The 26850-nt window shown below is 35.0% G+C and overlaps 2 protein-coding genes and 3 pseudogenes across 2 annotated transcripts; 2 read left to right on the forward strand and 3 right to left on the reverse strand.

Annotated features, from left to right (window-relative positions):
- Window positions 1-1108: 1108 nt before the first annotated feature.
- Window positions 1109-3063, reverse strand: LOC105118427 (uncharacterized; annotated as a pseudogene).
- Window positions 3064-3155: 92 nt separating this feature from the next.
- LOC105118426 (ferredoxin-A-like) lies at window positions 3156-3684 on the forward strand (annotated as a pseudogene).
- Window positions 3685-9552: 5868 nt separating this feature from the next.
- LOC105118424 (proteasome activator subunit 4-like) lies at window positions 9553-22450 on the forward strand. The gene is made up of 35 exons (XM_011016378.1): window positions 9553-9864; window positions 9963-10065; window positions 10175-10287; window positions 10381-10503; window positions 10776-10877; window positions 10959-11124; window positions 11716-11832; window positions 11934-12001; window positions 12095-12196; window positions 12297-12513; window positions 12667-12900; window positions 12994-13121; window positions 13237-13354; window positions 13446-13664; window positions 13742-13897; window positions 14069-14145; window positions 14252-14460; window positions 14817-15033; window positions 15128-15207; window positions 15352-15469; window positions 15563-15733; window positions 15941-16109; window positions 16184-16227; window positions 16329-16371; window positions 16448-16593; window positions 16862-16956; window positions 17070-17971; window positions 18250-18528; window positions 18619-18714; window positions 19247-19425; window positions 19827-19908; window positions 20230-20354; window positions 20669-20761; window positions 21952-22105; window positions 22197-22450. The coding sequence occupies exons 1-35, from the start codon at window positions 9704-9706 to the stop codon at window positions 22236-22238; spliced, it is 5448 nt and encodes a 1815-aa protein (XP_011014680.1). The 5' UTR covers window positions 9553-9703; the 3' UTR covers window positions 22239-22450.
- On the reverse strand, window positions 22435-24418 carry LOC105118423 (transcription factor MYB32-like). The gene is made up of 3 exons (XM_011016377.1): window positions 23533-24418; window positions 23290-23419; window positions 22435-23176 (listed from the first exon to the last, which is right to left on the reverse strand). The coding sequence occupies exons 1-3, from the start codon at window positions 23663-23665 to the stop codon at window positions 22456-22458; spliced, it is 984 nt and encodes a 327-aa protein (XP_011014679.1). The 5' UTR covers window positions 23666-24418; the 3' UTR covers window positions 22435-22455.
- A 72-nt stretch (window positions 24419-24490) lies between these two features.
- On the reverse strand, window positions 24491-26542 carry LOC105118428 (probable amino acid permease 7; annotated as a pseudogene).
- Between the last annotated feature and the right edge of the window lie 308 nt (window positions 26543-26850).

Genomic DNA, 26850 nt, shown 5'->3' on the forward strand with positions numbered 1-26850 from the left:
AAATTAATATGTTTTTAGTGTTTTTAAATTATTTTAATATACTAATGTTAAAAATATTTTTTAAAACATAAAAATATCATTAATATATATTTTAATACAAAAAATTATTTAAAAAATAATCATAATTATACTTTTAAACAAGCCTTTACTTGATAAGTAGTTGTTGATTTTTCATATCATAAGAGGAGAAGGAGGGGAGGGAGAGAGATCTGTTTTTGTTTTTTATAGGAAAATTTGTCAAAGAGGTTGACATCAACACTGATATTGTGGTAGGCATTGATAGTGTTTATGGTTATTTTCCACGCTTTAATATATATGGGGACATCAGTAAAGTTTTTGTAGATTTTCAAAATCTACTTTAATTAAAGTTGGAAGGTGTAATATTAAAAAATTCGGTTGCAAATTGAGAAAATAACTAAACCATAAGATGCTAAAAATAATTTATTCAAAATAAAAAAATGCTTCATGTGAACAAATATGAAAAGTGTGAGCATGAGATTTAAATTAACCTCATATGTTTGTGATGTTGATAATTCTATAAAATCTCTCTAAAAAACAACATTCCATATAAGTAATTAATTCAAAATTTTATCTCAAAAATTTTATTTTAAATCCTCATAGATACACGTACAAAGACGTACCATGACAATCTTGAATTGGCATAAATTGCTTAAGAGTTAGTTAGATAATTGTTAATGTTAGTTATTCTAATTTTTTTACTACAAAACAAAGACCCTTTCAATTTTAAGAGATGAAAGAAAAGGATTAGATCAAAAAATATTTAAACTTTAGACACTTCACTGTAATTTACCCAAATATAAAGTGAAAAGGCCCGAAAAAATTGCAATTTAAACCAAATATTTTGAAAATTATAGCCGAAGATAGAATTATCGGTTTCAATCATAACTCCACTTTTCATCACACTATCATACCATCAAACAGGTCCTTTATCTTCTACCTAAACAAGGATGCCCCGATTCATCTCCAATAATGGATGCCCCCACCTGCATAAGGTAGGCTCCCAAGAAATGTTGTCCTAGCTGATGGGTCAGGTCCACATATTGAATTTTGTCATTGAAAAGGCATCTCTTGAGGAGAGAAAGTAATCTACTACGTAAGCAACTGAGACTCTTCTCTCCTAATTGAAGTGAGATGGTGACATTATCATAATCTCCTAAGTTTGAATAAGACAGCATGCCTGGTGTCTCCACATACGATATTAATAATTAATAATGTATGCCCGCATCTAAGGTTATACCTATGTATTGTAGGCTTTTGTCTTGGCTAACAGCCCAAAGCCATATACTGAACTTTGTCCTTGTAAAGGATCCTCTTGAGAAAGAGATGAAAGATTCTTGATTCAGCCGATGTGAGCTAATGGCATCTTTGGTGTCTGCTCAAAGTTGACATTGCAGAAAATTGATGCTGCCACGTAATTGAAGTTCCTTGAACGCCGGAACCAAGATGATTGAAGTTGCACTTGGCAGAAGGGAAGCGGCGTTGGCATCATTGATCTGGTATCCTTCTCATCCGCACTGGAATTCAGGGAGGAACGATATGACCGATTTCCTTTTTAGCCCGTAAAATTATGACTCCTACTAACAAATGATCGGACTGAAATGCTTCATCCCCGTGATGAGATTAGGCAATGCCATTATCAAGCCTCTCAAATTCTAGCACTGCAAGTACTTGTATGAATGGTGCACAAGAGATCTGACAAGATACAACAGAAAGACATGTTTGGCAACAAAGAACTTTCATTCAATTACCAAGTTTTTGCCTGATTTTGCTGTTACCTTCAAGTAATTGATCAGAGAACTGAGCCAGCAAATTCTTTGTTGTTGTAGATTAAACAAGATCATTACAAACTGCAGGAGCAAAGCTTTCTGTCAAACCTCAACAGCTTATAAGAGAGCACCAGGGGGCAAATTATCTGATGAATTGAGTACCTTCATGCTTAGACGCTGACTTGGAGAAATCCACAAGCTAGCAGGCTTCCCTGATCAGAATCCGCAAAGGATGAATTTGGAAGCAGGAAACACCAAACATGACAAAGAAACAAGACAAATTGTAATCAAATACTGCGAACACCAAGTAAATGGCTTCCATTTGATCTCAACGCTTGAGCTCTTCATTCTCTTTCCACTCATTGGTTCCTTAGACAAATCAAAACTAGCCCCTTTCATTCTCAACTCTTGAATACACTTAGCAAGAGCTCTGTCATTATTCTTCTCTCTTTGCAACTGCCTGGACACCTTCCAGTAACTGCAAATCTTAACCTGAACCAAAGACACAAACTCAAGCGAAGTGCAGACAGACACAAGAGAAGGTATCCTCCAATTCTTGCAAGTATGCTCTTTACTATCAACAGAAGAGGTAAACAAAATGGTTAAGAAAATCCATTGAATGACTAAAAAGAAACAACAAAGGTGAAAGATTTCGCGCTTGATAGAGACCATTCTCTACTCTTTCAAAGCAATTCTACGGCCGAAAAGGTTCTCTTTCTCTTCTCTTTGCAATAGCTTGAGAAGCAAAAGATGACCTGGACAATTAGAGATTTCTGCTAACGGGTGGTTTTGAATTGCTGTTATTGTGTTCATGGCACATACCAGTTTCTGCTGGTGCTCTTCATCTACTGGGATTTCTACGATATGGGCGTCTTTCATTCCAGCCATTGTTGAACACAAATGAGATAAAATTGAATTATAGAAAAAGCCAATAACACAAGAAAGGAAACAAATTAACGAACCAGAAGATTTTGAAAAAAACCAAAAAGAAAGAAAACCAGAATGGGAAACCGCTGTCAAACAAGGAAATGAGAGGGATGGAAGAGCTGAAGAGAGATTAGATTATAGAAAGCAGAGGGAGATTAGATTGCTGATTGATTGCTTGATTGTAGTGAGAGGGAACGGGTTAAAACTTTCAGATATTTAATAGTTGAGACACTCCTGGAATCTCATGAGTTACCCTTAATGCTCCAACGGTCAGATTTCTTATCAACAGCTATATTTTAGAAGCTAATAACGGGCCTGCTAATTAAGGCTCCAATAACTGTCCTGAGGATCTTACCTGTAAGTTTTCTTTTCCCACTTTTTATTTAATATAATTTTATTTAACAACAACTGATTATTTATGAGAACAAAAAAATACTATAATGAACGTCCAAGTTACAGGAAATCTTAGATTTAAAGTACTATAATCAAGGCTCTTTTTGGCTTAAAAGCAGGCCGGGGAGGACGTGTGGAGGCAATGGCGCAAAATATACAGGGAAGCTTGTCACTCCGGAAGTTGAAAAGGAGTTCAAATGCCCCGATGATGTCTTCATCCTTGACCAGGCTGAAGAGGAAGGCGTTGGCCTTCCATCCTCATGCAGGGCTGGGGCTGGTTGTTCATGTGCTGCCAAGATTGTTCAAGGGACTGTGGATCAGTTTGATATTAGCTTTCTTGGAGGTGACCAGATAGAGGCTGGCTGGGTTCTCACCTGTTATGCTTATCCTATGTCTGATCTTGTCATCGAGACACTCTAAGAGGAAGAGCTTTCTTGAAGTTAGTTGATGTGCTTTAATTAATTGTTGATAACCAAGTCAGCCATGTCCTTTGTCTTCTCCTTTGTTTCTGTGTGTTGGCTGTCTCATGATCTTGCTTTCTACGGGGTATTGCCGAAGTTTTTGTTCTTCCATTTGTGATGGCAAATTAAATTTTTTAGCGTAATTTAATTTAATAATATTCTCATATTTTTTTAAAAAAAAAAACACACCCACACACTCTCATATCACATAATAATTAATGATGATATTGTTTTGCTAGCTTTTAGTGTTAATATTATTATTTATGGTTTAAATTTTAGGAATATATATATATATATGGTGTTTAATTAAGTTAAGAATAAGAATTTAATATCAATACATTTGTCTAAAATAATCTTTACCATTAACAAAAAAAAGAAAAAGGCACAAAGGCTGAAATCAAATCAATGACAGACAGACAGAAGATCTAGCCTCTATTTGACACCCACCATTGGAATTACCATGAAATATTCCATCTTCCCCACTCACTAGCTATTTAAATTCCCATTTCAACGCTCCAGTTACAAGTTATTTTTCACTGATCTTATCGCTTGACATACATGGATGCCTGATCAAGAACACTCTTCCCTTCCATCCACAAAACGGGAAGCATCTAAAGTTGATTTCAGAAGCCTTTCCTAAGATTTCCTTCAAAGTTACATACTTATCATGGTCCCTGGAGTAAAGAACATTATATGGGGATGCTTAATACCTCAGTGTATGCCCAACAGAAGAGGCTGCGGATTAAGAAAGAAGAAGAGTGTTCAACATTGAGATACTTTCTTATTATGTGATTTGAAAAAATAAATTATAACTTATAACTTATTAATAATTAATTAATGTCTTAAAAGAGAATTTTTAGGGAGATGATGCAAAACCATGATATGTTAACTATTTAAATATTTTCAAAACTGTTATTAATTAATTAGAACAAAACGCAATTTCAATTTCAATAGCATATTATAACATAACCGGATGGATACTTGAGATTTTATTAAAATTTAATACAAAAGCATTTTATTAAACAAAAGACGTTAATTATTTGAAGAGGCAATTAGTGGATGGTGACACCAGTATTCTGGTATAATTAATTATAGCATCTTTGCTTTATTCCTCATTCCAGCACTATTTCTGCACTAAAAATGATGGAATTCTTTAGAAACATTTCATTATTCAAACGCGGTGTTTAATTAACGGATGATTAAGAGTTTGCTGTGATATTCTTTAGAAAGGAAAATAGTATAATTACAGTAAATTTCTTATTTGATTTTATACCAGATAGTTTCAATAAAATATCATTTATAATCAAACATATTTAAATAAGAGATTAAATAAATTTACCATCAAAACGAATCGTAATCTCATGAAAAGTGACTGAAAGATGCCCTGAACCTTAAAAAATGGCTAATATGAATACGTTTGTTCTTCTTGTTTGTTCATGAGAGGAATTATTCTCCCTGTTCAGACGCGTTCCATACAGTCAGTGGCTGAGCGTTGACAAGATTAAAGAAAAACAAAGGGCCATTTGTGAAAGATCAGAGCTTTACGTCATTTTATGCCTCACCTTTTGCTGTCAAAAAGGCCGCCTCCCTTCAGTGGCGTTACCCCATTATGGACGGCCAGTTGTGGTTGGGATCTGAGCCTAGCGGGCCTCAGCTCCGCACAAAAAGTCATGGTGTTGTCGAAGAACAGGTTTGACTCCGAAGTTTAATGGCCAACGTAGATGCCACGAGTGTGTACTTCGTCCCTAACTAACCTTTTGTCAATCTAATTAAACCCGGCGTTCGGGGAGCGGTAGACGTGTTGTTTTAGCTGGGGTTGTTTTTAACAAATATTTTTTATATTTTAAAAAGTATTTTAAAAAGTTTTTAACTAGCTGGGGTTGTTTTAGTATTTTTAATAGTCAAAACAATGTTGTCTTATTAAAAAAAAAAACTCAAACGGAATCATTTGTGATTTTTTAAACTAAAAGGACTGACTTATAGAGCAACAAAAAAATGGAGACTCAAAACATGTTTTACCGATCAGGTATCCGACTGATTTCTAACCCAACCAACAAGTTACCAAGTCTTCTTCCTTCCTTACCAGTTGACTCGTACGTCCGAGCTTTTTTTGCCGTGGTCTTTGTTGTTAGGGAATTTCTAAGAAACATTAATCTAGGAGATTGATTAAATATTCATTAACAAATAAACAACTCAATTAATAAAAATTAAATTCAAATATCAAATTTTAAAAAATAAAAAATATTTTGGCTACTTCATATTTATTCAGACCCAAATGTAACTTGAGCTCCAAAAATTATTAAAAAAATATCAAATGTTTTGCATAAAAAATATTAAAAAAAACTAATATTTAAAACTAATAGATCTTTATGTAAAGTTATGTCTAAAAATCTTGGGTTTGGCTACAACATTTGATCTAAAAGTAATATTTATAATATTAATACTGACATTAAAATTGCATGACCCAAGTTTAAGTGGATTTAGTTACAATACAGACCCAATAACCTTGAATGTGGGTCTAACTGCAAAATCGTATCATAAAAGTATAATAATTAAAAAGATTAAAAAAAAACATAGAAAAAAAAATCAATATGAAGAAAATAGCTAATGAAAAAAAAAGGAAAAAAATCCGAATTAACTAGGTTAACTCTTCAAATCAGGTTAATCCGTCAAACATTGAATTTCGTGTCATGAAAGTTTAATAACTAAATAGAAAAAAATTGACGGGTCAAATCCGAGATCCGTATCATGACAGTTTGATAATTAAATAGAAAAACATTTAACATTAACAAACTAAAATAAATAAAAAATTAATTAAAAATAAAAACAAATAAAAGGCATCGGCCTTTTTATTGTGGATTGCACTCTACAGTCCACTATCAAAGGTCTAAAAAAGTAAAAATAGAAAGAAAAAAAACTAACTAGGTTAAAAGAAAAAAAACCTATAGCAAGAAAAAAACTAATAACAAAAAAAAATTAATTAACTGGATAACTCGTCAAATTTGAGATCCGTGTTATGAAAGTCTGATGATTAAATAGAAAAATTTTTAATATCAACAAACTAAATTAAAAAGAAAAAAAAACAAAGAAGAAAAAATTTATATAGAGAAAAGGCTAATGAAGAGAAAGAAAAAAAATCTGAATTAGCTGAATTAATCTGTCAAACAAGAGATGCATTTCATGAAAGTCTTATAACTAAATAGAAAAAAATTTAACATAAACAAATCAAATTAAAAAAAAACAATTAAAAAATAAAAAAACAAAAACAAACAAAAGGCATCAATTTTTTTACTATGAACTACAATGTGCAGTTCAAAATGAAAGACATAAATATAGTAAAAAAACTAAAACAAAAATTAAAGGCATCAGTCGATAACTAAATAGAAAAAAATTAATACTAATGAACTAAATTAAAAAAAACATTAATTAAAAAGAAAAGGAAAAAAACCTATAAAAAGAAAAAACTAATGAAAAAAAAAGGAAACAAAATCTAAATTGAGTATTTTAACCTGTCAAACCTGAGATCTGTGTCATAAAAGTTTAATAACTAAATAGGAACAAATTTTATATCAACAAAATAAATTAAAAAATTAACTGAAAAAAAAAGACATCAGCCTTTTTTATTGTGGACTACACTGTGCAGTCCAAAATGAAAAGCATAAAAAGAAAAAAAAAATAAAAAAAAACTAAAGGTATCAACCTCTTTACTGTGGATTGTATACAATATTAAAAGATAAAATTAAAAAAAACTAATTAAAATTTTTTGAATCAATCGGGTTTACTACCAAATCAGGTTAATCCATTAAATCTAGGATTCTTATTATGAAAGTGTGATAACTAAATAGAAAAAAATAATAATATTAATGAACTAGACTAAAAAAAATTAATTAAAAAGGAAAAAGAAAAGAGAAAAAAACCCACAAAAAGAAAAAAACTAATGAAGAAAAATAAAAAATCTAAATCAATTGGATTAACTCATTAAATCTAAGATCCGTGTCATAAAAATATAATAATTAAATAGAAAAAATTTAATATTAAGAAAAGAAATTAAAAACAATAATTTGAAAAACAAAAAAAGAAGCCAAAAAACTAAAGTCATTAGCTTTTTTACCGTGACTGTACTGTACAGTTCACAATAAAAAGCTTAAAAAAAAAGAGAAAAAAACAAAAAATACCCACGAGTTAATTTTTTTTGAATAAAAAATACAAAAAAAGCTAATATCTAAGAGTGTTAAGTTTTTTTGTAAAGATATACCAAGAAGCTTTGAGTCTAACTGCAATGTTTGACCTAAAAGTAATATTTATAATATTAATAATAATATTAAATTTACATGACTCGAGTTTAAGTAAGTCTGACTGCAATACCAGATTCAAGAGCCTTGAATATGAGTTTTGTTGCAAGGTCGTGTTATGAAAGTATGATAATTAAATAGATTAATTAAAAAAATAAAAAAAACCAATATGAAAAAAAAGTGAAATATCTGAATAACTGAGTTAACTCTTCAAATCAAGTTAATCCATCAAATATGAAATTCACGTCATGAAAGTGTGATAACTAAATAGAAAAAAATTAACGGGTTAACCTAAAATTAACGCGGTTAACCCGTGAACCTAGATTAACTCATGAAACTCGAGATATATATTATGAAAGTCTGATAACTAAATAGAAAAAAAATTTAACATTAACAAACTAAACTAAACAAAAAAAATTAATTAAAAACAAAAAAAAACAAAAAAAAACTCCATGTTACCTTGTTAAATCAGATTAACCTGTTAAACTTGGGATGCATGTCATGAAAATCTGATAGCTAAATAAAAAAATTTAAAATTAACAAAACAAAATAAAAAAAAGGACAGGTTAACCCAGCTTTAAGTGGCTTAACTTGTAAAATCAGGCTAACTTATCAAACTTGGAATATATATAATGAAAGTTTGATAACTAAATTGAAATAAATTTAACATTAACAAACCAAAGTACATGAAAAAAATTAATTAAAAAGAAAAAAAGCAGAAAAAACTTTGGGTTAACTTGTCAGATTAAGTTAATCCGTTAAACTCAGGATTCGTATCATGAAAGTCTGATAACTAAATAAAAAAATTTAACATTAACAAAAGACAAAAAACAAAAGAAAATGAATGGATTAACCTCGAATTAACCAGATTAACCCATGAAATCAAGTTAACTCGTGAAACTTAGGATATGTGTTATGGAAGTCTGATAACTAAATATAAAGAAATTTAATATTAACAAACTAAAGTAAACAAAAAAAATAATTTAAAAAAAATAATTCTGGGCTAACTCTTGGAATCAAGTTAACTTATTAAACCTATGATTAGTGTCATGAAAGGCTAATAATTAAATAAAAAAATTTAACATTAACAAATTAAATTAAACAAAAAAAATTATTAAAAAAAAAAACAAAGAAAGAAGAAAAAAATAAAAGGGATAAAAAATTAAAAAATAAAATGAAAAAAAAAACTGCTCAATATTTCATTATTAATTGCTACAGTAAGAGGTTAGGCAGTTTTTAATTTAAAAATTTAATATTAACAAACTAAATTAAATAAAAAAATTATTAAAATAAATAAATAAAAGGGATGAAAATTAAAAAAATAAATGAAAAGAAAAGAAAAACTTATCATTTTACTTTAAATTACTATAATGAAAGACTAAACAGTTTTAATATATATATATATATATATATATATACATGATCAAACTCTATTTTAATTCAATAATTTTCTTTTAAAATCTTTCTCGTTAAAAAGATGCAGTTTTAATTTTAAGTTTTGAAGCTATCAATGTCAACCATCTCAATCACTGATTGGTATTGCGCGGGGTCAGGTGACAACTATGGCCAACAGGTCACTCCCCTCCAAAAAAAACGTCTAAAAAATCTCTCCCCGTCGCTGTCACATCACCGGTAGCACCAGTAGTCTACAGCAGCAAGTCGTTTTTTGCTCCTTTTCCTCTCCCTCTTTTTTTTATCAAAATAATTTCTTCTCTAAAGAGAAACAGCCAGCAGCCCCATCCCCTCCTTCGTGAAATAAAAAATCCACACTCCTATTTTGAACACAGACACACCATTTCTTCATCATACCTTCTTCTTACCTTCAATAAAAACTGAACATCAGATGCATCTCTACAATGCGTGGCTGCCACCGCCAGTGGCGGAGGAGACGAAGAAAGAGAAAGACTCCTTCCGCATCGTGCTCAACTCCGTCAAGAACTCTTACAAACCCGATGATCCTGAATCCGTTTACTCCACTCTCAAATGGATTTCCGTCCTCGAACTGTTAGTCTCCGCTTCTCTCTGTCTCTATCAATTTCTTCAATAACGATTGAGTTTTCAGCTTTATTTGATTCTAATTGAGTGTTAATTATTACTTACAGTTTTGTCAAGGCGAAGAGCGAATTGAATTTGGAAGATGTAGCTGAACTCGTTCAATTTGGAATTGAGTTGTTCAATATTTCGCAGAATAAGCTTTACGCTCAGGTATTATTATAATTTACGGTTTTAATGCTGATTAATTAATAAATAATTATAATTAACTTGTTAATTCCTTTTGAGTTTTAATTGTGAAATTTTGGGTTTATTTTTTTAGGTGAGATGGGGAAATTTGTTAGTGAGAGTGCTAAATAAGTATAGAAAGAAGTTGGCTTTCAAAGTGCAATGGAGGCCTTTGTATGATACTCTTACTCATACTCATTTTACAAGGTAGGGATTTTTTATTTTATTTTTTGGCTTATTTTTCTGAGTGTTTGTTGATGATTTTAGTGTTTACGATTTGTATACTGGTGAGCACTATAGGAACACTGGTCCGGAAGGGTGGAGATTGAGACAAAGGCATTTTCAGACTATTACTTCACTTGTTCGGTCCTGCCGGAGGTTCTTTCCTGCTGGTTCGGCTTTGGAGATTTGGAATGAGTTCTGGTAAGTGTTTAGTTTATCTGTAATTAGGATATTTACTGTGGTTTTACTCAATGGGAAACAGAATTGTATGTTTTTTCTATTTTTGTGTATAGTTATATGTGAAGTTGGTTTTGACTGATACTGCATTTTTACTTGATGTTAAAAAAACCGAGACAAAAAGCCTGAAGAATCACTGATTAAATTAGATGATGGTGAAATTTATCCTTTGAATAATCTGGTGACGTCATTAACTTTTTATGTTTTCTATATTCGTTGTTGAAATAAACTTGCAGTTCTCTCTTGGAAAATCCATGGCATAATTCATCCTTTGAAGGATCTGGGTTTTTGAGACTGTTTTTGCCGACAAACTTGGAGAACCAGGACTTCTATACAGAGTATGTAGTGCATAGTTTATGAAATTCTTATTTCTTTATAGTTTTTGGAGCAAGTGTTATAACCTATTGTTGGCATGGCAGAACTTGGGTTAAAAAGAGCTTGAACATGTGGGACTCAATACCAAATTCCCAATTCTGGAACAGCCAGTGGGCAGCTATCATAGCACGTGTTATAAAAAACTATGACTTTATTGACTGGGAATGCTTCTTACCAATGCTTTTCAGTAGATTCTTGAACATGTTTGAGGTGAGTTTATGAATACTTCAACTTATGTTTGATCATTTTCTAGTCTAGAGGAATAGTAGTGGGTGACTTGTGTGATGTTTAGATTAGAAGTGTGGAAGGTTCATAAGTGGTAGGATTTCGTTCTTCTTCGACAACTGGTATTATAACACATAATGATAGTAAGGACTTGTTAAACCATGCTGCTGAATTTTTTTAATACTTCATAAGTACCTATAGAATGGGAAGAGGAACAGGAGGAGGGAACCTCTTACCTTAAATGCATGCTGTGACAAATTGACTATGAGGCAGTTTGCTAGGACTCCTTGTTGGACGATTTTTATAGATATTAAAACATTAAGGAGAGGAAAGAAATAGGAACAGTTGGAATACAAAGGATTTGGAACTCCTACTTTGCAAATTTATTTACACATTAAAAACTTGGGAAGGGAAATTGATAAAATGTCGTGTGCATTTAAATGAGGCTTGGCTCTAAATTCTCAGTCACTCCCTGAAAGAAATCCCTGCATTGTTTTTCGTGGGTTCTCTGTCTATATCAATGTACTTGTTGCCATTCTGATTATCCACTATCATGCTTCAATCTGGCAATCACAGGTTCCTTTGGCAAATGGAAGTGCTTCATATCCATTTTCTGTTGACGTTCCAAGATACACAAGATTCTTATTCTCCCATAAAACTTCCACCCCAGCAAAGGCCATTGCAAAGTCAATTGTAAGATCAATAAACATGGCCATGCATTTTGTTGCTTTCATCAATTGATCCTATATGATTGTTTTCCACACTGTCATCCTATGCTGTTTCATTACGAGTAGGTCTATCTACTTAAACCTGGTGGTGCAGCTCAAGAGCTCTTCAGGAAATTGGGCAACCTCTTAGAACAGTCTGTTCCCTAACATATGAATACTTTAATTATTGTCTCCAACCATGTTCATAATTCGCACCATTGGCTCATTATTGGTTTTTATTACTGTAGATATTACCATCCATCTAATGGTGGTCGCTGGACTTATTCACTGGAGCGCTTTTTGCTTCATTTGGTAATAATGTTCCAGAAGCGCTTACAGTGTGAACAATGGTAACGATATGTATACATGCGTCTTTTTACCTTGTATATGTGTTATGCATTTACTTTAAAAATGTTTTAAGCTGTTGCTATTCAAATATTGGTGTTACAGGAGCACAGATAACAATAGACAGGCAGAAATGTTTCTTGGAAGATCAGAAAGGACTTATTTTGTCAATGTTTTACTGAAGTTAATTGATCGCGGGCAATACAGCAAAGATGAACATCTTTCTGAGACAGTTGCTGCAGCAACTTCCATTTTGTCATATGTGGAGCCCACTTTGGTTCTTCCATTTTTAGCATCTCGATTCCATTTGGCCTTGGAGACGGTTAGTAGTGTTGCATGTGTTGTTTTAAGGATCAAAATGCTGAAATATGGTTTTGAACCAGGCTTCAATGGATATTTAGTAGTCTCCTCTTCTTCAAATAATGCTTCTGTCATCACATTAACTTGTCTTTTACTTACCTTTGTGTCTAGTCAGACAACTGCCACCCACCAGTTGAAAACTGCAGTGATGTCAGTAGCATTTGCAGGACGTTCTCTGTGTCTCACATCCCTCTCAACTCAAGGGAAACAGGAAGATTGTGGTGGGGGTGATGATGCATATGTTGATCTCTTGACAATTTCACTATCCAATGCTTTACTTGGTATGGATGCTAATGATCCCCCCAAAACATTGGCAACCATGCAGTTAATTGGCTCCATATTTTCCAATGTAAGAGCTGAGGCCTTGATAATTTTCTCAATTCTTTCTTTTATGCCCATAATTAATGAACATGTTCATTTCCTATTCAATTTATAATTACAGATTGCTACTTTGGATGATAGTACTGATCAACTATCATTCATGCCAATGATCCGGTTTCCTGAATGGTTGGATGAATTCTTGTGTCGCTTATTTTCATTACTTCGACATCTAGAACCCAGCAGCGTTCTGTAAGTAATAGCATTAGGATCTCATCTGTTTCTCTTAAATTTTCTGCATTACTTAATATATTTAGACATGCTGATTTGCCCTTCTAGTCTGAACAATTCATTATTATTGTTATAGGCATGAAGGCCTGCATTCATCGGCAACATCAGGAACTTTTCTTGTCGATGATGGTCCTTTCTACTATTGTATGCTCGAAATCTTGCTCGGAAGACTATCTAAATCGCTATACAATCAGGTTCAGCTGTTGTCTTCATTCACAGTTCATTCACCATGATCTCTCCTTAGGGAAGAGATTGTTTTTTAAATTATTCCTTTCATGGTAACAGGCTTTGCGAAAAATTGCAAAGTTTGTTAGGACGAATATTCTTCCTGGAGCAGTTGCAGAGGTTGGATTGCTTTGTTGTGCTTGTGTTCATTCAAACCCAGAAGAGGCTGTTGCTTCTCTTGTTGATCCAATCTTGTCATCTGTTACATCCTCTTTGAAAGGAACGCCTGCAACGGGCTTTGGAGGGAGAGGGATTCTAGATGCCACAGTTCCAATCAAGGTTTGTTAGATGGTGTAAGTTATTAGATTTTATTTTGCAGAAAGATTCTTGGTGAAAATTGATGGCTTCTTTCCCAGGCAAAACCAACACTCTCTCCAGCTCTTGAAACAGCAATCGATTATCAATTAAAAATATTATCAGTTGCCATAAACTATGGAGGTCCTGCTCTTCTTCGGTGCAAGGATCAATTCAAAGAAGCTATCGTGTTAGCTTTTGAATCTCCCTCTTGGAAGGTTTTAATCCACCCCCAGTAACTTGTTTCATTTATAATTGAAGATCGTATTCAAATGATATTTGTTTGGATAGGATGCTTATTGGGCGTTTTGCTGAATATTTTAAATGCTTGTCTAATTTTATCGTATGCTTTACATATTTTTTTGGAAAACTCTTTCATCATATGCTAGGTTAATGGAGCTGGTGATCATCTCCTTCGATCCCTCCTTGGAAGCCTGATTGTTTATTATCCTATGGATCAATACAAGTAAGCTTATATCTTTTCATCTATACATGTTATTGTTAAAAATTCTCTGTTGTTTATCTATTCAACTTCCCTTTGAATAAAAAATTGAAGAAGATTGATTTTGTAGGTCCATTTCAAGGCACCCAGCAGCTATGGCATTAGAAGAATGGATCAGCGCAAAAGATTACAACAGCGATGGACCATCAATGGGGCCCAAGTGGCATGTTCCAAATGATGATGAAGTTCAGTTTGCAAATGAACTTTTAAACCTTCATTTTCAATCAGCTTTAGATGACCTTTTGAAAATATGCCAAAATAAAATACATTCCGATACAGGTAATCCTTATTAGTTCTTCTATCGTAGTTTTCAGATGTTGTGGTGGAATTTTTATCTTGGGGAGCTTCGAATCTTTCTAGGTCATAAAACTGATAAAAATAATTGTCTTCTAGAAAAAATTTGAACCTGATGACTTGATATCAGTGGATTAAAATATTTTATGAGGGTTCATTCTGCTGAATCTCATATAATCATGTCCTAATATCCACGATTCCAACTGTGGTGGTAGTACAATAATAACTGCAAGTTAATGACTATATGCTGTTTCTCATGTAAAGAAAAATGCTCTGACATTGATGTTGCAATTGATATTTCATTATTTTTCTTCTGCTAATTACATGCAACTTGCTAGCAGGAAACGAGAAAGAGCACTTGAAAGTGACTCTTTTGCGTATTGATTCTTCACTGCAAGGTGTTTTATCTTGCTTACCTGATTTCAGCCCATCCTCCAGGAATGGGATTGTGGAAGATGCGAGTCATATTTCTTTCTTGATAGCTGGAGCAACTGGTTCAAGTGTTGGCAGTACTGGACTGCGTGAGAAAGCTGTCGAGATTATACATGCAGCTTGCAAGTAATTCTTGAATTTTAGTTTTTATCTGGATATCGTTTACCCACATTGAGCAAGTCTCAACTGCTAAAACGTTGGTATACTTATAATGCTGCAGATATATGTTAGAGGAAAAATCAGATGACAGCATCCTCTTGATACTCACTGTTCGTATCATGGATGCTTTGGGAAACTTTGGTAATGAACTATACATTCAGATGAATAGAATTCCTTTTAACCTCTTGAGATGCTTATAGTAGTTTTTCCACACACATATTTTAGACATCACCCTTTTTTGTGTCCTGATTTGTTTATTTTCATCCCTTAACCTCTGTTAAACAGGAAGTTTGGAGTATGAGGAGTGGTCGAATCACAGGCAGGCTTGGAAGTTGGAATCTGCTGCCATTTTAGAACCTCCAATGAATTTTATCGTGTCTTCTCATTCTCAAGGAAAGAAAAGGTAAGTAGTTTGGACATGAGATTGCCCTTTATTGTTGTTTGAACCTTGCATTGGTGACTGGATTCAAAATTTTAATCTATTGATCTAATTCAGGCCTAGGTGGGCTCTTATTGACAAGGCGTACATGCATAGTACTTGGAGGTCATCACAATCATCCTATCATCTGTTTCGTACTAGTGGGACCTTCTCTCCACCAGACCATGCAATTCTTTTGATGGATGATCTGCTAAAACTTTCTTTGCATAGTTATGAAACTGTTCGCTCGTAAGTTCAATCTTCTGCGATCCTTACATGATCAAACTGGTTTTTCCTGTGCATATTCTTGTTTCTCTTGGGTGATAGGGTTGCTAATAATTTTTAAATAAAGGCTTTACCATGCCATAGCTTCTGCTATTTCATAGTTCAAACAAATAACTAGGAAAAACAATGAGTGTCAAAAATATCTGATATACATTGTTGACCTTTTGCCAGGCTTGCTGGAAAATCTTTGCTGAAGATGATTAAGAGATGGCCGTCAATGATTTCAAAATGTGTGCTCTCTCTTACTGAACACTTGCGGAATCCCAGCTCACCAGAATATGCAGTGCTGGGTTCTTGTACTGTCCTTTCTACACAAACAGTTCTCAAGCATTTGACAACAGTAATATTCAGAACAAATTGGTTTCAATACATTTCTGGGAGTAAAATTTTCTGATATGCCATCTTTTATTTCAGGATCCAAAAGCGTTATCTTCTTTTCTCCTTGGGATTCTTTCAAGGTGATCCTTGATTCCCTTTTTTTTTCCCTTTATATATTGGAGTTTTTTGATAACTGTGAAGCCATACTAACTCTACCCTGCTTTTCCTTTTGTTTTTGCAGCTCGCATCATGAATCACTGAAAGCCCAGAAAGCAATTAATGAGGTCAAATCTCTTATCAGTATTAATTTAAGGGTTGTGTCTCTGAATTTACTTCTAATATTTTTTAGTGCCCCAACAGCTTTTTGTTATGTACAACATCTACTTTCCGGGAGTGTCTAGAAGCATTTTCAGGACATCAGATAATCACATAGATGGACCAAATTTTGCAGATTTGGTTTCTCAGATTGGATCAATGAGTTTTGATTCTTCTGGTTTGCATTGGCGGTAAAATCTCACTCTTTGTTTACTCGATATTTGCAGTGGGTGCCGAGCGGCCTTCAGAATTGCCTTTAAGTTTATTATGAACATTTTTGGCCTGTTGAGGAAGGCCCATGTACTGACAGACTTAGAAATACTGTCTGGTTGTGTATGTGAAATGCGAATATAATTATTTTTGACTGGAAATGCAGCATCTCTATCTGTTCTAAACTCTTGGCCTCCAAATAGTCATGGATTTTGGTTCATTTCATTTGTTGTTGTTTTTACCTGGCAGGTACAACCTGATGGCTAACAGAGTTCTGCTTTTGTTGGCTATGGCTTCCAGGAGTGTTCCAAACTTCTCATCAAAAATCCTGAGTGAAACTGCTGGTGAGTACCTTTCCTGTTACTTTGTGATCGACTCCTTGCCCTTTTCATCAGCATTCTTTCCACAGATTTTCACTCACAATTTCTTTGACGTTGTCTTACTGATGCCTTTTCAGGCCACTTTCTTAAAAATTTAAAAAGTCAGCTTCCTCAAACAAGGATACTTGCAATCTCAGCTCTAAATACACTATTAAAAGAGTCACCATACAAGCTCTCTGCTGAGAATCAATCTGCAGTACTAGAGGATTTACAGACAAAAGCCAAATCATCTCTCGAAGGGGCATTAAGTGAAATTTTTCAGGAAGAAGGGTTCTTTAACGAGACTTTGAATAGCCTGTCTCATGTTCATGTAATCACTGATACTGATAGCACTTCTTCCAGAGGAAGTCACGGGAATTCTTTTATCCAAAACCTTGCAGACAAATCAATTACCCGTTTTTATTTTGACTTTTCATCTTCATGGCCACGCACTCCTAGTTGGATTTCTCTATTTGGAAGTGATACTTTCTACTCCAACTTTGCACGAATCTTTAAGCGCCTAATACAAGAATGTGGCATGCCTGTCTTACAAGCACTTAAAGGAACTCTGGAGGAGTTTGCAAATGCCAAGGAAAGGTCTAAGCAGTGTGTTGCTGCTGAAGCATTTGCTGGGGTGTTGCACTCTGATATCAGTGGTCTTTTAGGAGCATGGGACAACTGGATAATAGTTCAGTTGCAGACTGTGATTCTTTCTCAGTCAGTGGAATCTATTCCAGAGTGGGCAGCATGTATACGCTATTCAGTTACAGGAAAAGGAAAATACGGTACAAGAGTCCCTGTTCTGAGGAAACAAATTTTGGATTGTTTGATGACACCTTTACCTGCAGCTGTAAATACCACTGTTGTTGCAAAGCGCTACACTTTTCTTTCAGCTGCTCTCATAGAGATATCCCCACAAAAGATGCCAGTGGCTGAGTTAGAACTCCATAACAGACTTATGAATGAGCTGTTGGATAACATGTGGCACTCATCAGCGCAAGTAAGCATGTCATGTTCATTTATTTTCATAATTGAAGCTGGCATGTTTTGTCACTCTTATGAATCATGATCGTGTTGAACTTCCTTTTCCTTTTCTATTATGTGAATCCTAAAAGGAATGAGAAGAATAACAAAGAAACTTAAGTCTTTCTTGGAGAGTGGTTGAATTTAATGATTTATGAAAATAATAACCACAATTATTTTCTGTATCCTTCATTTTCTATAACAAATTGAGTTGTTTTTCTGATCATGTTGCTATGCTATATTGTCATGGATCAGGTACGGGAAGCCATAGGTGTTACGCTGTCTGTGCTGTGCTCTAACATTCGTCTTCACTTGTCATCTGCTCACGATTATTCTTGTGAAGAGGCAAGCGAGATTGACAACCAATTGAAAGAGGAAAAGTGGGTCCTAATTCTGACTCACCGAGCTACTGATGTGGTCACAAATATTCAGAATACTAGTCCAGCAGGCAACTTGGAGACTGCTGGGCATACAGCTTTTCAAAATGGGTCTTTGAATGGGGATGCACAAGATGATGTTAAGTGGATGGAAACGGTATTAATTTTCAGAAAATATTATATTTGCTTCCACAACTGTTAGAGTGATTGATTGATTGATCAATATATTTCTTCTTGTTTGATGCAGCTATTTCATTTTATCATCTCAACATTGAAGTCTGGGAGATCTTCTTATTTACTGGATGTTATTGTGAAATTTCTCTATCCTGTACTTTCTTTGCAGGTATGTATGGTGCATTTTCTTTGTTTGTGTTACTTGACTGGTCTTTGCCTGTGGTTTCCATCTAATTGCTCCAAATTTTCTGAACACCCTGATTGTTTGCCATTATTCCTTTTATGCTCGTTTGAGTGTTTGGGTTGGCTCACATACCTTAGGAAGAAAATAATAAGATTGAAGATTTTTGTTACGTAATAAATAAGAGAAATGGGAATGTATAGCTCCTTATTTCAACTGAATAACATTATTTTTCAGCGTGCACTTTCCTTATTTGGTCTTTATACAAATCTTCCACTTGATGCTTAGTCATTTTGCTGCACAAGCTGTGGTCATCCCTTCTCTCTTGTTGCCAGCATTTTGTTTCCAGTGATTTGGAATACATACTCGGATGCAAATTTGATGCACAATATTGTGGCTTGTTTAATTCTCTGGGGCATTTGATGTAGAAACAGCATATTTGAATTTATTGCCTGAACGTGCCGATAACATTGGGCATCCTGCATCTTTAGCTGACAAAGATATTGTTGCCTTTGTGAAGGAAACGTCAAATAAAGATTTGTCAACACTGGCCAAGGCATGTTTTGAATTGCTGAAATGGAGAATTTTCTGGGCACCTCATCTCCAAAGGGCTGTTTCAGTGATTCTTTGTTCTGCCAATGATCCGAACTGGCGGACCCGATCAGCTACTTTGACATATCTGCGTACTTTTATGTATAGGTATTGTGCATTTGCTGTATGCCTTATCTCTTGCATCATGGTTCCTGTTTTATCATGTTAACATGGTAATTTCAAGTTCTTATTTCCAGTTTTTGTAGCTTATTTATATTTATTGCAGTATATTGAGAAGTCAAACTTGTTTGAAGCAAGCAAGGAATTTCACTTTTAGATTTTCCACACAAGAATATGTATTAATTACTTGTTATATATTGCAATTATATTTTCCATGATCTCATGTTTTAACAAGTTATTTGTTATAGATCTGAATGTGAATATTTTTTTATGCGTTGAACGTAATTAGAGCCATGTTTAGTATTTTGTAGGAATCAGCTTGAGGTGTGGGTTAAGAAAGTATTTATGATTTGGATTCTTAAATAGTTGGCATGCTCTTTTTATTACAGGCATACTTTCATCCTCTCAAATGTGGAAAAACAACAAATTTGGAAAACTGTTGAAAGTCTCCTGAGAGATAACCAAGTAGAGGCAAGTTCCTGGCTGAATCTTCAATTTGATGAGTTTTGGAGATTTCTAGATGCAAATTTAGATTAGCTGGTGAAGATTAATCCTTTCTTCAATTGATAGTTTAATAATCATTGACCTGACTGATTTTTATTTATGATAAGATGTCAGAGATTCCTGAAATAAAATAGCATTTGTGAAATACCAAGTCACCAGGTGCATTAGGATAGTCCCTTATGTAAAGGTTTCTTTCATCGTGGGAGTTACCGAGGGAGTGAAGTCCTTTGAAAACAGGACAAGTCATTCTATTTTTGCTTTCAACATAAAAAGCTAATTCTTGGTCAGGTAAGGGAGCATGCTGCAACAGTTCTAGCAGGTCTAGTGAAGGGTGGGAATGAAGATCTTGCTAGAGACTTCCGTGAAAGAGCTTACTTGGAGGCGAATACCATCCATAGGAAGAGAAAGCAAAGGTTATATAATGATCTTCTGTTCTATAAGTTAGATTTCTCTTTCACCGAGGATACATTTTTCATGCACACATTGATGCACCTTTTGGAGTCCATGTCAAGCATGCATGAGGTTGGCCTTTGACATTGAAATTTCTTTTTATCTAATTGACATCAAAATACTATCTATGTTCCTCAGAGTCATCTTAGTTATTGTGTGTGGGATCCCCACTGGTATACCATGTTTTCATATCTGTTTTGCGTTTAGTACACAAGCAGCAAGTCCTGGTATGGATGATCTTGTAATTTTGACATAGAGATAGTATACCTGATTGTAGGAATCTGAAAACTGGCCAATCTATAGCATCTGTTCATGGTGCTGTACTTGCTTTGGTGGCTTCTGTGTTGTCAGTTCCATATGATATGCCCAGGTATGTTCATGTTAATATATGGAACCAATTGTATCAAGTGTTTTCAGAATTATCCTATAATGTTATTCGTTTTGTATGAAATGGTGATGATACGCAACTTATGGCAAGTTGCTTCATAACCATGTCAGATCCTCCTTATAGTGGCAAGTGGTCAAGTTATCATATTAGTGTTACCTGACCAGCTAATGTGCCTTGTTGAAGTAGTGTTTTGAGTAACAATAATATCAGGCAGCGTTTCTATATTTATCAAGAGCTGAATGAATGAAGGTTGTCATTTTCTTAATATCTGTACTTCGAACTCTGCGGGTATAGTTTTGACTATTTTCTTGATGAGATTAACTATAATCCTGCTGACTATTTTTCTGTTCTTAAGAACCATAGGAATTGCAATTCTAATCTCAGTCCTCTTGCCTTTGTGAGGTTCGCTAACTGCATAGTCATTTATTCCTTGCTATGGAGGATAATTAGGGACATTGAATCGTGTTCCAACTCAAAATGCAGGTCATGTCATTAGTGCTTGAGGATAATTAGGGACATTGGCTCTTGGTTTAAGGTGGTGCTAATTAATCAAACTTAAAAGAAGTGTTTCTGGAATTAGCTAAAATAAGCACAGTAGAGTTGTCTTCTTTCCTGGGCCATGGGATTTAATGAGAAGCAAGGTCTTGTATGGTTGGTAAGATATCCAAAAATGCATGGCTGTTTAGGAAGATAGTTGAAATGCCTTTCTGGTTCTTTTTATCTGTTCTTAATAACACAATCGTGGATTATGTCAATTACGACAGCAGAAATTGGCTGATACACTGGGGTGTAGAGGAGATGTCGAATTGAAGTACCTGCTTAGTTATATAGAAGCTTAAAGAAGAAATAGTTGTGCTAGACACACCGTTATCAAATGACATAATCATGGTTGGGATCAATCTAATTTGTTTAAGACTTGCTGAAGCTCTCTTGCTACTTTTTTTTTTCTGACTGTCATAACCGGCTGAGAAGTACTTTTTTAGAGCGACTTAAATGGGTTCCTGGAAACTCTTACTCTTACACCCACCACACCAGAAAGCCATTCTGTGACTCTTAACTTGCAGAATTTTGAAGAGATCTGATTGTTGATTCTTTTTGAAGGAATATATGAATGCATATAAATATGATAGCTTTGGCCCCTTGTATTTTACTTGATAATTTCATCTATTCAGTTGGTTGCCTGATCATGTTACTCTACTGGCTTGTTTTGGAGGAGAGCCTTCACCTGTGAAATCTACGGTTACAAAAGCAATCGCCGAGTTCCGACGAACTCATGCGGACACATGGAATGTCCAGAAAGATTCATTTACTGAAGAACAACTCGAGGTAGCCTTATAAATGTTTGTCACATTCCTTAGGTTGGAGGATTTAAATACCTTTCGTGATTTGTAAACCTCTACTTATTTGATACTGGCAGGTTCTAGCAGATACGTCGTCCTCATCATCATATTTTGCTTGATATACATAGCATTTTTAGCAAGAGAAGATACTGTAGGAACTTTTTAATGATTGAAAGGGTTTCAACACCAATGATTTGGTAGAACAAGAAGAAGTTATGCGATTCTAGGGTATAATTTGTATAAAAGTTTATTTACATTTTTCATTATTTGTGATAAGATATCTGTTATTGTCAATAAATGAAGGGTGTCATTGCCTATTTTGTGATGTAAATATCCTTAAACTATTGAGTTCATTAGATCATCAGATGGTAAATCCCATAGAACGCAGTCTGTATTGAAGAAGGATGAACCATTTCTAATCTCTTTCCCGCCCTGGGATTCTTCTCCATTCTCATGATCGAGCTTTTCATGCAATCTACCTTGTTGGTCACCTGCTGTGCACGTGCTTCCAGTGCACATACTCTGACTCCATGGCGATAAAGCTACTTCGTTGCCAAAAGAAGATGGACCACATAAAAATGCATTAACTGATGAAGGGAGGTAGGCGCAAGTGCCTGCAAAATTGGCAGAGGTAGCACCAGTGGAATCCCAGGTCTTGTTTGGGGGCAGAATTCCAGGTTCTTGCATAGCCCTCGAGAAACCAAGCGTGATTCTCTCAATAGTATCATTATTTTCATCATGTTTAGTGGCAATATAAGGGGATGAGGCGTTCCCTTGTACTCCATTTGTGTTGCATTGTAGCAGCTGGAAGTCAATCCGCTTTTTAGTGAGCAGGTGGAGCATTTCATCCTTGAAGCAGCCAAGGGCTGCTTCTGCAAGGTTAGCCACCTGCGGTGTTGCTAGTGTAGTGGCAATCTCTGCCATGAGGTGGGAGAAGGGCTTGTGGGTAACTGGGTCTATTCCCATGCCAGAAAGCTTCCTTTTCAGCTTGGTGTTCCAGTGATTTTTAACATCATTGTCTGTGCGGCCTGGAAGCTGAGCAGCAATCAATGACCATCTGTGATGCCATTTCGCAATCAGTCATTGAATAGCAGAACTTGATACAAAAAAAGGTTTATGCAGCATGTATTGAAAGACTGAGCAAATATATATAGATATTGATTGGTGTACCGGTTGCCAACAACAGAGTGAAGCTTGACGATGGTATGTTCTTCTGCATCTGAAAACTGGCCGTGCTTCAGATCAGGCCGGAGATAATTAGTCCACCGCAACCTGCAACTCTTCCCACATCTCTGGAGACCTTAAATCATACAAGGACATAAAAAAAACAATGTTAATCGGGTAATAAATTATAGCATATGAATGATGATGCTAATAAGAACATTAACGCGGAAGGGGGGGAGGGACAGAAACCAGCATTCTTGGGGATGAGCCGCCAGTTACGGGTGCCGTGCTGGGCGATGTAAGAAGAGAGTTTGTTATCTTCTTCAGGTGTCCATTGCCCCCTTTTCACGTTGTCCTTCTCACAACACGGAATCCTGCCCATCTGTGTGTGTTTGTCTTTTGTTTACTCTTCTTCTCTCGCACGATCCTCCTTAAGAAATGCTAATACCTTGGCTGCTATAATGCTGTCTACTAATGAATGATAAGAAAACTGACTAGTGCCTCAAGTTTTGGGGAAGCAAAATTATAAAGAAAAGAAAACAAGTGGAAGTGAGAAAAGAAATGGTAAGCGGGCCCATTCTTATATACAGAAACAAAAGTTTGGTTTGCATATGAAATATTGCATGGGGTTGAATTAAATTGGAAATAATAAAAATGGCATCGAAGGTGCATGATTTTGTTAAACTATTCAACGCTATTGAGAGTGTGAGAGGTGGGCTGGTAGCTCACCCACAAGACACCCGGTCAACTCTCTCTCTCTCTCACTTGTTGACTCCCCTAGGAGGTCCTTGCTGATGTTTTGGGTTGGGTCGCTTTCTGCTTTGATCACACAATTTTACCACCGCCTCCATAGTAGGAGTCTCGAATTCCTTGAAAGCAGAACATGTGAAGTTTAAGGTTGTTCCACGTACGTGTGGCTCATCATTTTGACGCACGCAGCTTCGAGAGAGAGAATGAGTGGTCTTGTTTTGTTCAACTCGCAAGAATGAAGCCCATTGATGCAGCAGAGTAGACACAGCCAACTGCCCTTGTACTCTTTCTAATTACTCCGTACAAAACATCTTGCCTGAAACCTTGTTGACGGTGGACAACCTCTTTCAATGCCGCCAGTTAAGTGTTCATGTGAATATCTATTATCTAAATACTATTTATTATTCAACATAAAAATAATTATATACATCGAAAAACAAACACAAATTATCGGATCAAGTAAAGCTTTTCCCATCTTACATTTTATATAATATTAACTCACAGGAACCGTGCTTCAAACAATTCCAGGTTCCATGTAGTTCTGATGATGAATCCATGGCTTCTCAACTAAAACTTGGAGATGCCTTCACCATAATCAGTAATTCTGCCTCAGGACATCCTTTTACTCCCTTGGCACAATCTTGCACTCATCAGCCCTTCAACTGATCCAATCAAAGCAAACGCTGTCACCAAAAAGCAAATGACGCTGAAGGCCCCAAGCATGATCCACTTACTTGTCCATGCCTCAATATTTTTCTGCTTAAAATACATTTCCACAGGAAAATATACAGCTAAGGGCCAAAAGCCGAATCCTCCTACCAATCCAATAACCTGGTTAAAGTAAGGAAACATCACTGCAATCGCGGTTGTTGATACAACGTAGATCGCTCGGAAACACAATCTGAGAGATTCAATTGGAAACCTGGAAACCGTGGGAATTTGTAGGTGAGATTCTTATTCAAAAACCTGTTGTCTGGATATTTCTCTGCAACCCAGTTTTCAATGACTGCAAATAATGGCTGGCTGTAAACCTGTCAGCAAAATCAAACCTTGTGAATACTTCAGGGATTGTTACTTCTACGACGCTACTACGAAGGTGCATCAGCTCATCTAGTTATCATGAACATTTTATACACACATACCTGATAGCCACCAACTAGATGAAGCACGATACAAGCATTGGCGAAATCATTAATCCAGTACGGTTCATAAAATCCAAATCCTGTCAAGAGGTTCTTCCCTGGTGTTTTTTCACCGAAAGCTGCATAACCAAAACCTCCACAGCAGAGGTGCAACAACTGCTATTTTCGACGCCTTCTTCAGCTGCATAACCAAAGCCTCCGCAGCAGAGGTAGAAAAATGTGGTGACGACAATTGCTATTGTTGATGCCTTCTTCATGTTCTTGCTTTCTGATGGAGGTGATTTTAAAGTATCCTTTACGATTTCCAAGTTTCAACACATACAATTAGTCTATTGGAAGAACTACACTGGTGTTTGATCGTTTCAGCTTAAAAACTTACCCATCCAGAATCACAATTCATACCTGTATTTCTAGTAGAATTAGGGAATATGGATATGCAAATGCAATATCTCCAAGTGCTTGAGATACATTCCATACTTTATCAGCTGCCCTATAAGCTGAGACTCCTGCGATCCCACCCTTAACAAATCCATTTGCTGAAATTTTAGAGACAGCAGAAACTATTCAGAATAGATGGAGCTAAAAGTTTGCAGGAACAATGACCCCGACACAAGATTTGGAGGGCCAAAAATAGCTGATGCTGTACCGCACCTATCACTTGTGCAAACCCGAGTGCAAATCCTATAGAGGCATGGCTGACTGACATGATCGCAGCAACAATTGATAGCCATTGTAGGTTATGAAAATCTGGTACTTGGGACAGTACAACTTGAACCACTCCAAATAGTAGCATATATAAAGAGCCTCCATATTCACAAGTAGCCTCGTGCCCTTCTTTGTGATAACAGTTTGATTTCTGAATTGCCCTTCATCAGAAAAAGAAAAAGAAAAAGAGTAATTGCTTTGTAAGGAACCACAAGGGCAATGCTTGTTATTGGAGGATCGTTGACATTTAAAGATCATTGGAGAAACTGTTTAGTAAAACCAATTATATATATTTGCAGGATAATAAAAATATATACACAAAAAATAGTAACCAAAATATAAGTATGGATATATAAAATCCTTGTTGAATTGTAGAACTTCAGATGAAAACTATAGACAAAAACCATGAATCTAAGAATGATCAGTCAATTTCACTTTCATCATAAATGGTTTTAGATAATATATATAAAAACCATGTCAAATTACATGAAAACGCCAATAGATAATGAATCTGGGATTTGAGATTAACGTAAATACAACATAAATAACTCATGCTGGTAGCAGTAGTAATAGTGGAGGCAATTCCTGTCCCGTAAAAGCCAATTTGTGCGAAGACGCCACATACCAATGCATTCCTTTTTCCTGGAACATGTCAAAGCCATTTAATATGTCAATGACATAATTAATTGGGATATGATCTTTCTCTGAATCTATAGCTTCAACATGATTTTGAATTATTAACAGATATGTCTAAATCAAATCCAATTAAAAAGAAATGAAGTGTGTTTGGTAATGCAGTAAAATGTGTTTTCCTCAAATTGTACTGAAGCAGGAAACCATAAAATTGATGCCCTTTTCAATTTAAAAATGTATTGAAAAACACTTTTAAATACAATGCAAATGATATTATATAAACAACTAAAAAGACGAGGGTTTTTATGGTGCCAAAGCACCTTCCCAACTCTTTTGT

Source organism: Populus euphratica, unplaced genomic scaffold (assembly GCF_000495115.2).
Source record: "Populus euphratica unplaced genomic scaffold, PopEup_1.0 scaffold1936.1, whole genome shotgun sequence".
Taxonomy (NCBI): Eukaryota; Viridiplantae; Streptophyta; class Magnoliopsida; order Malpighiales; family Salicaceae; genus Populus; species Populus euphratica.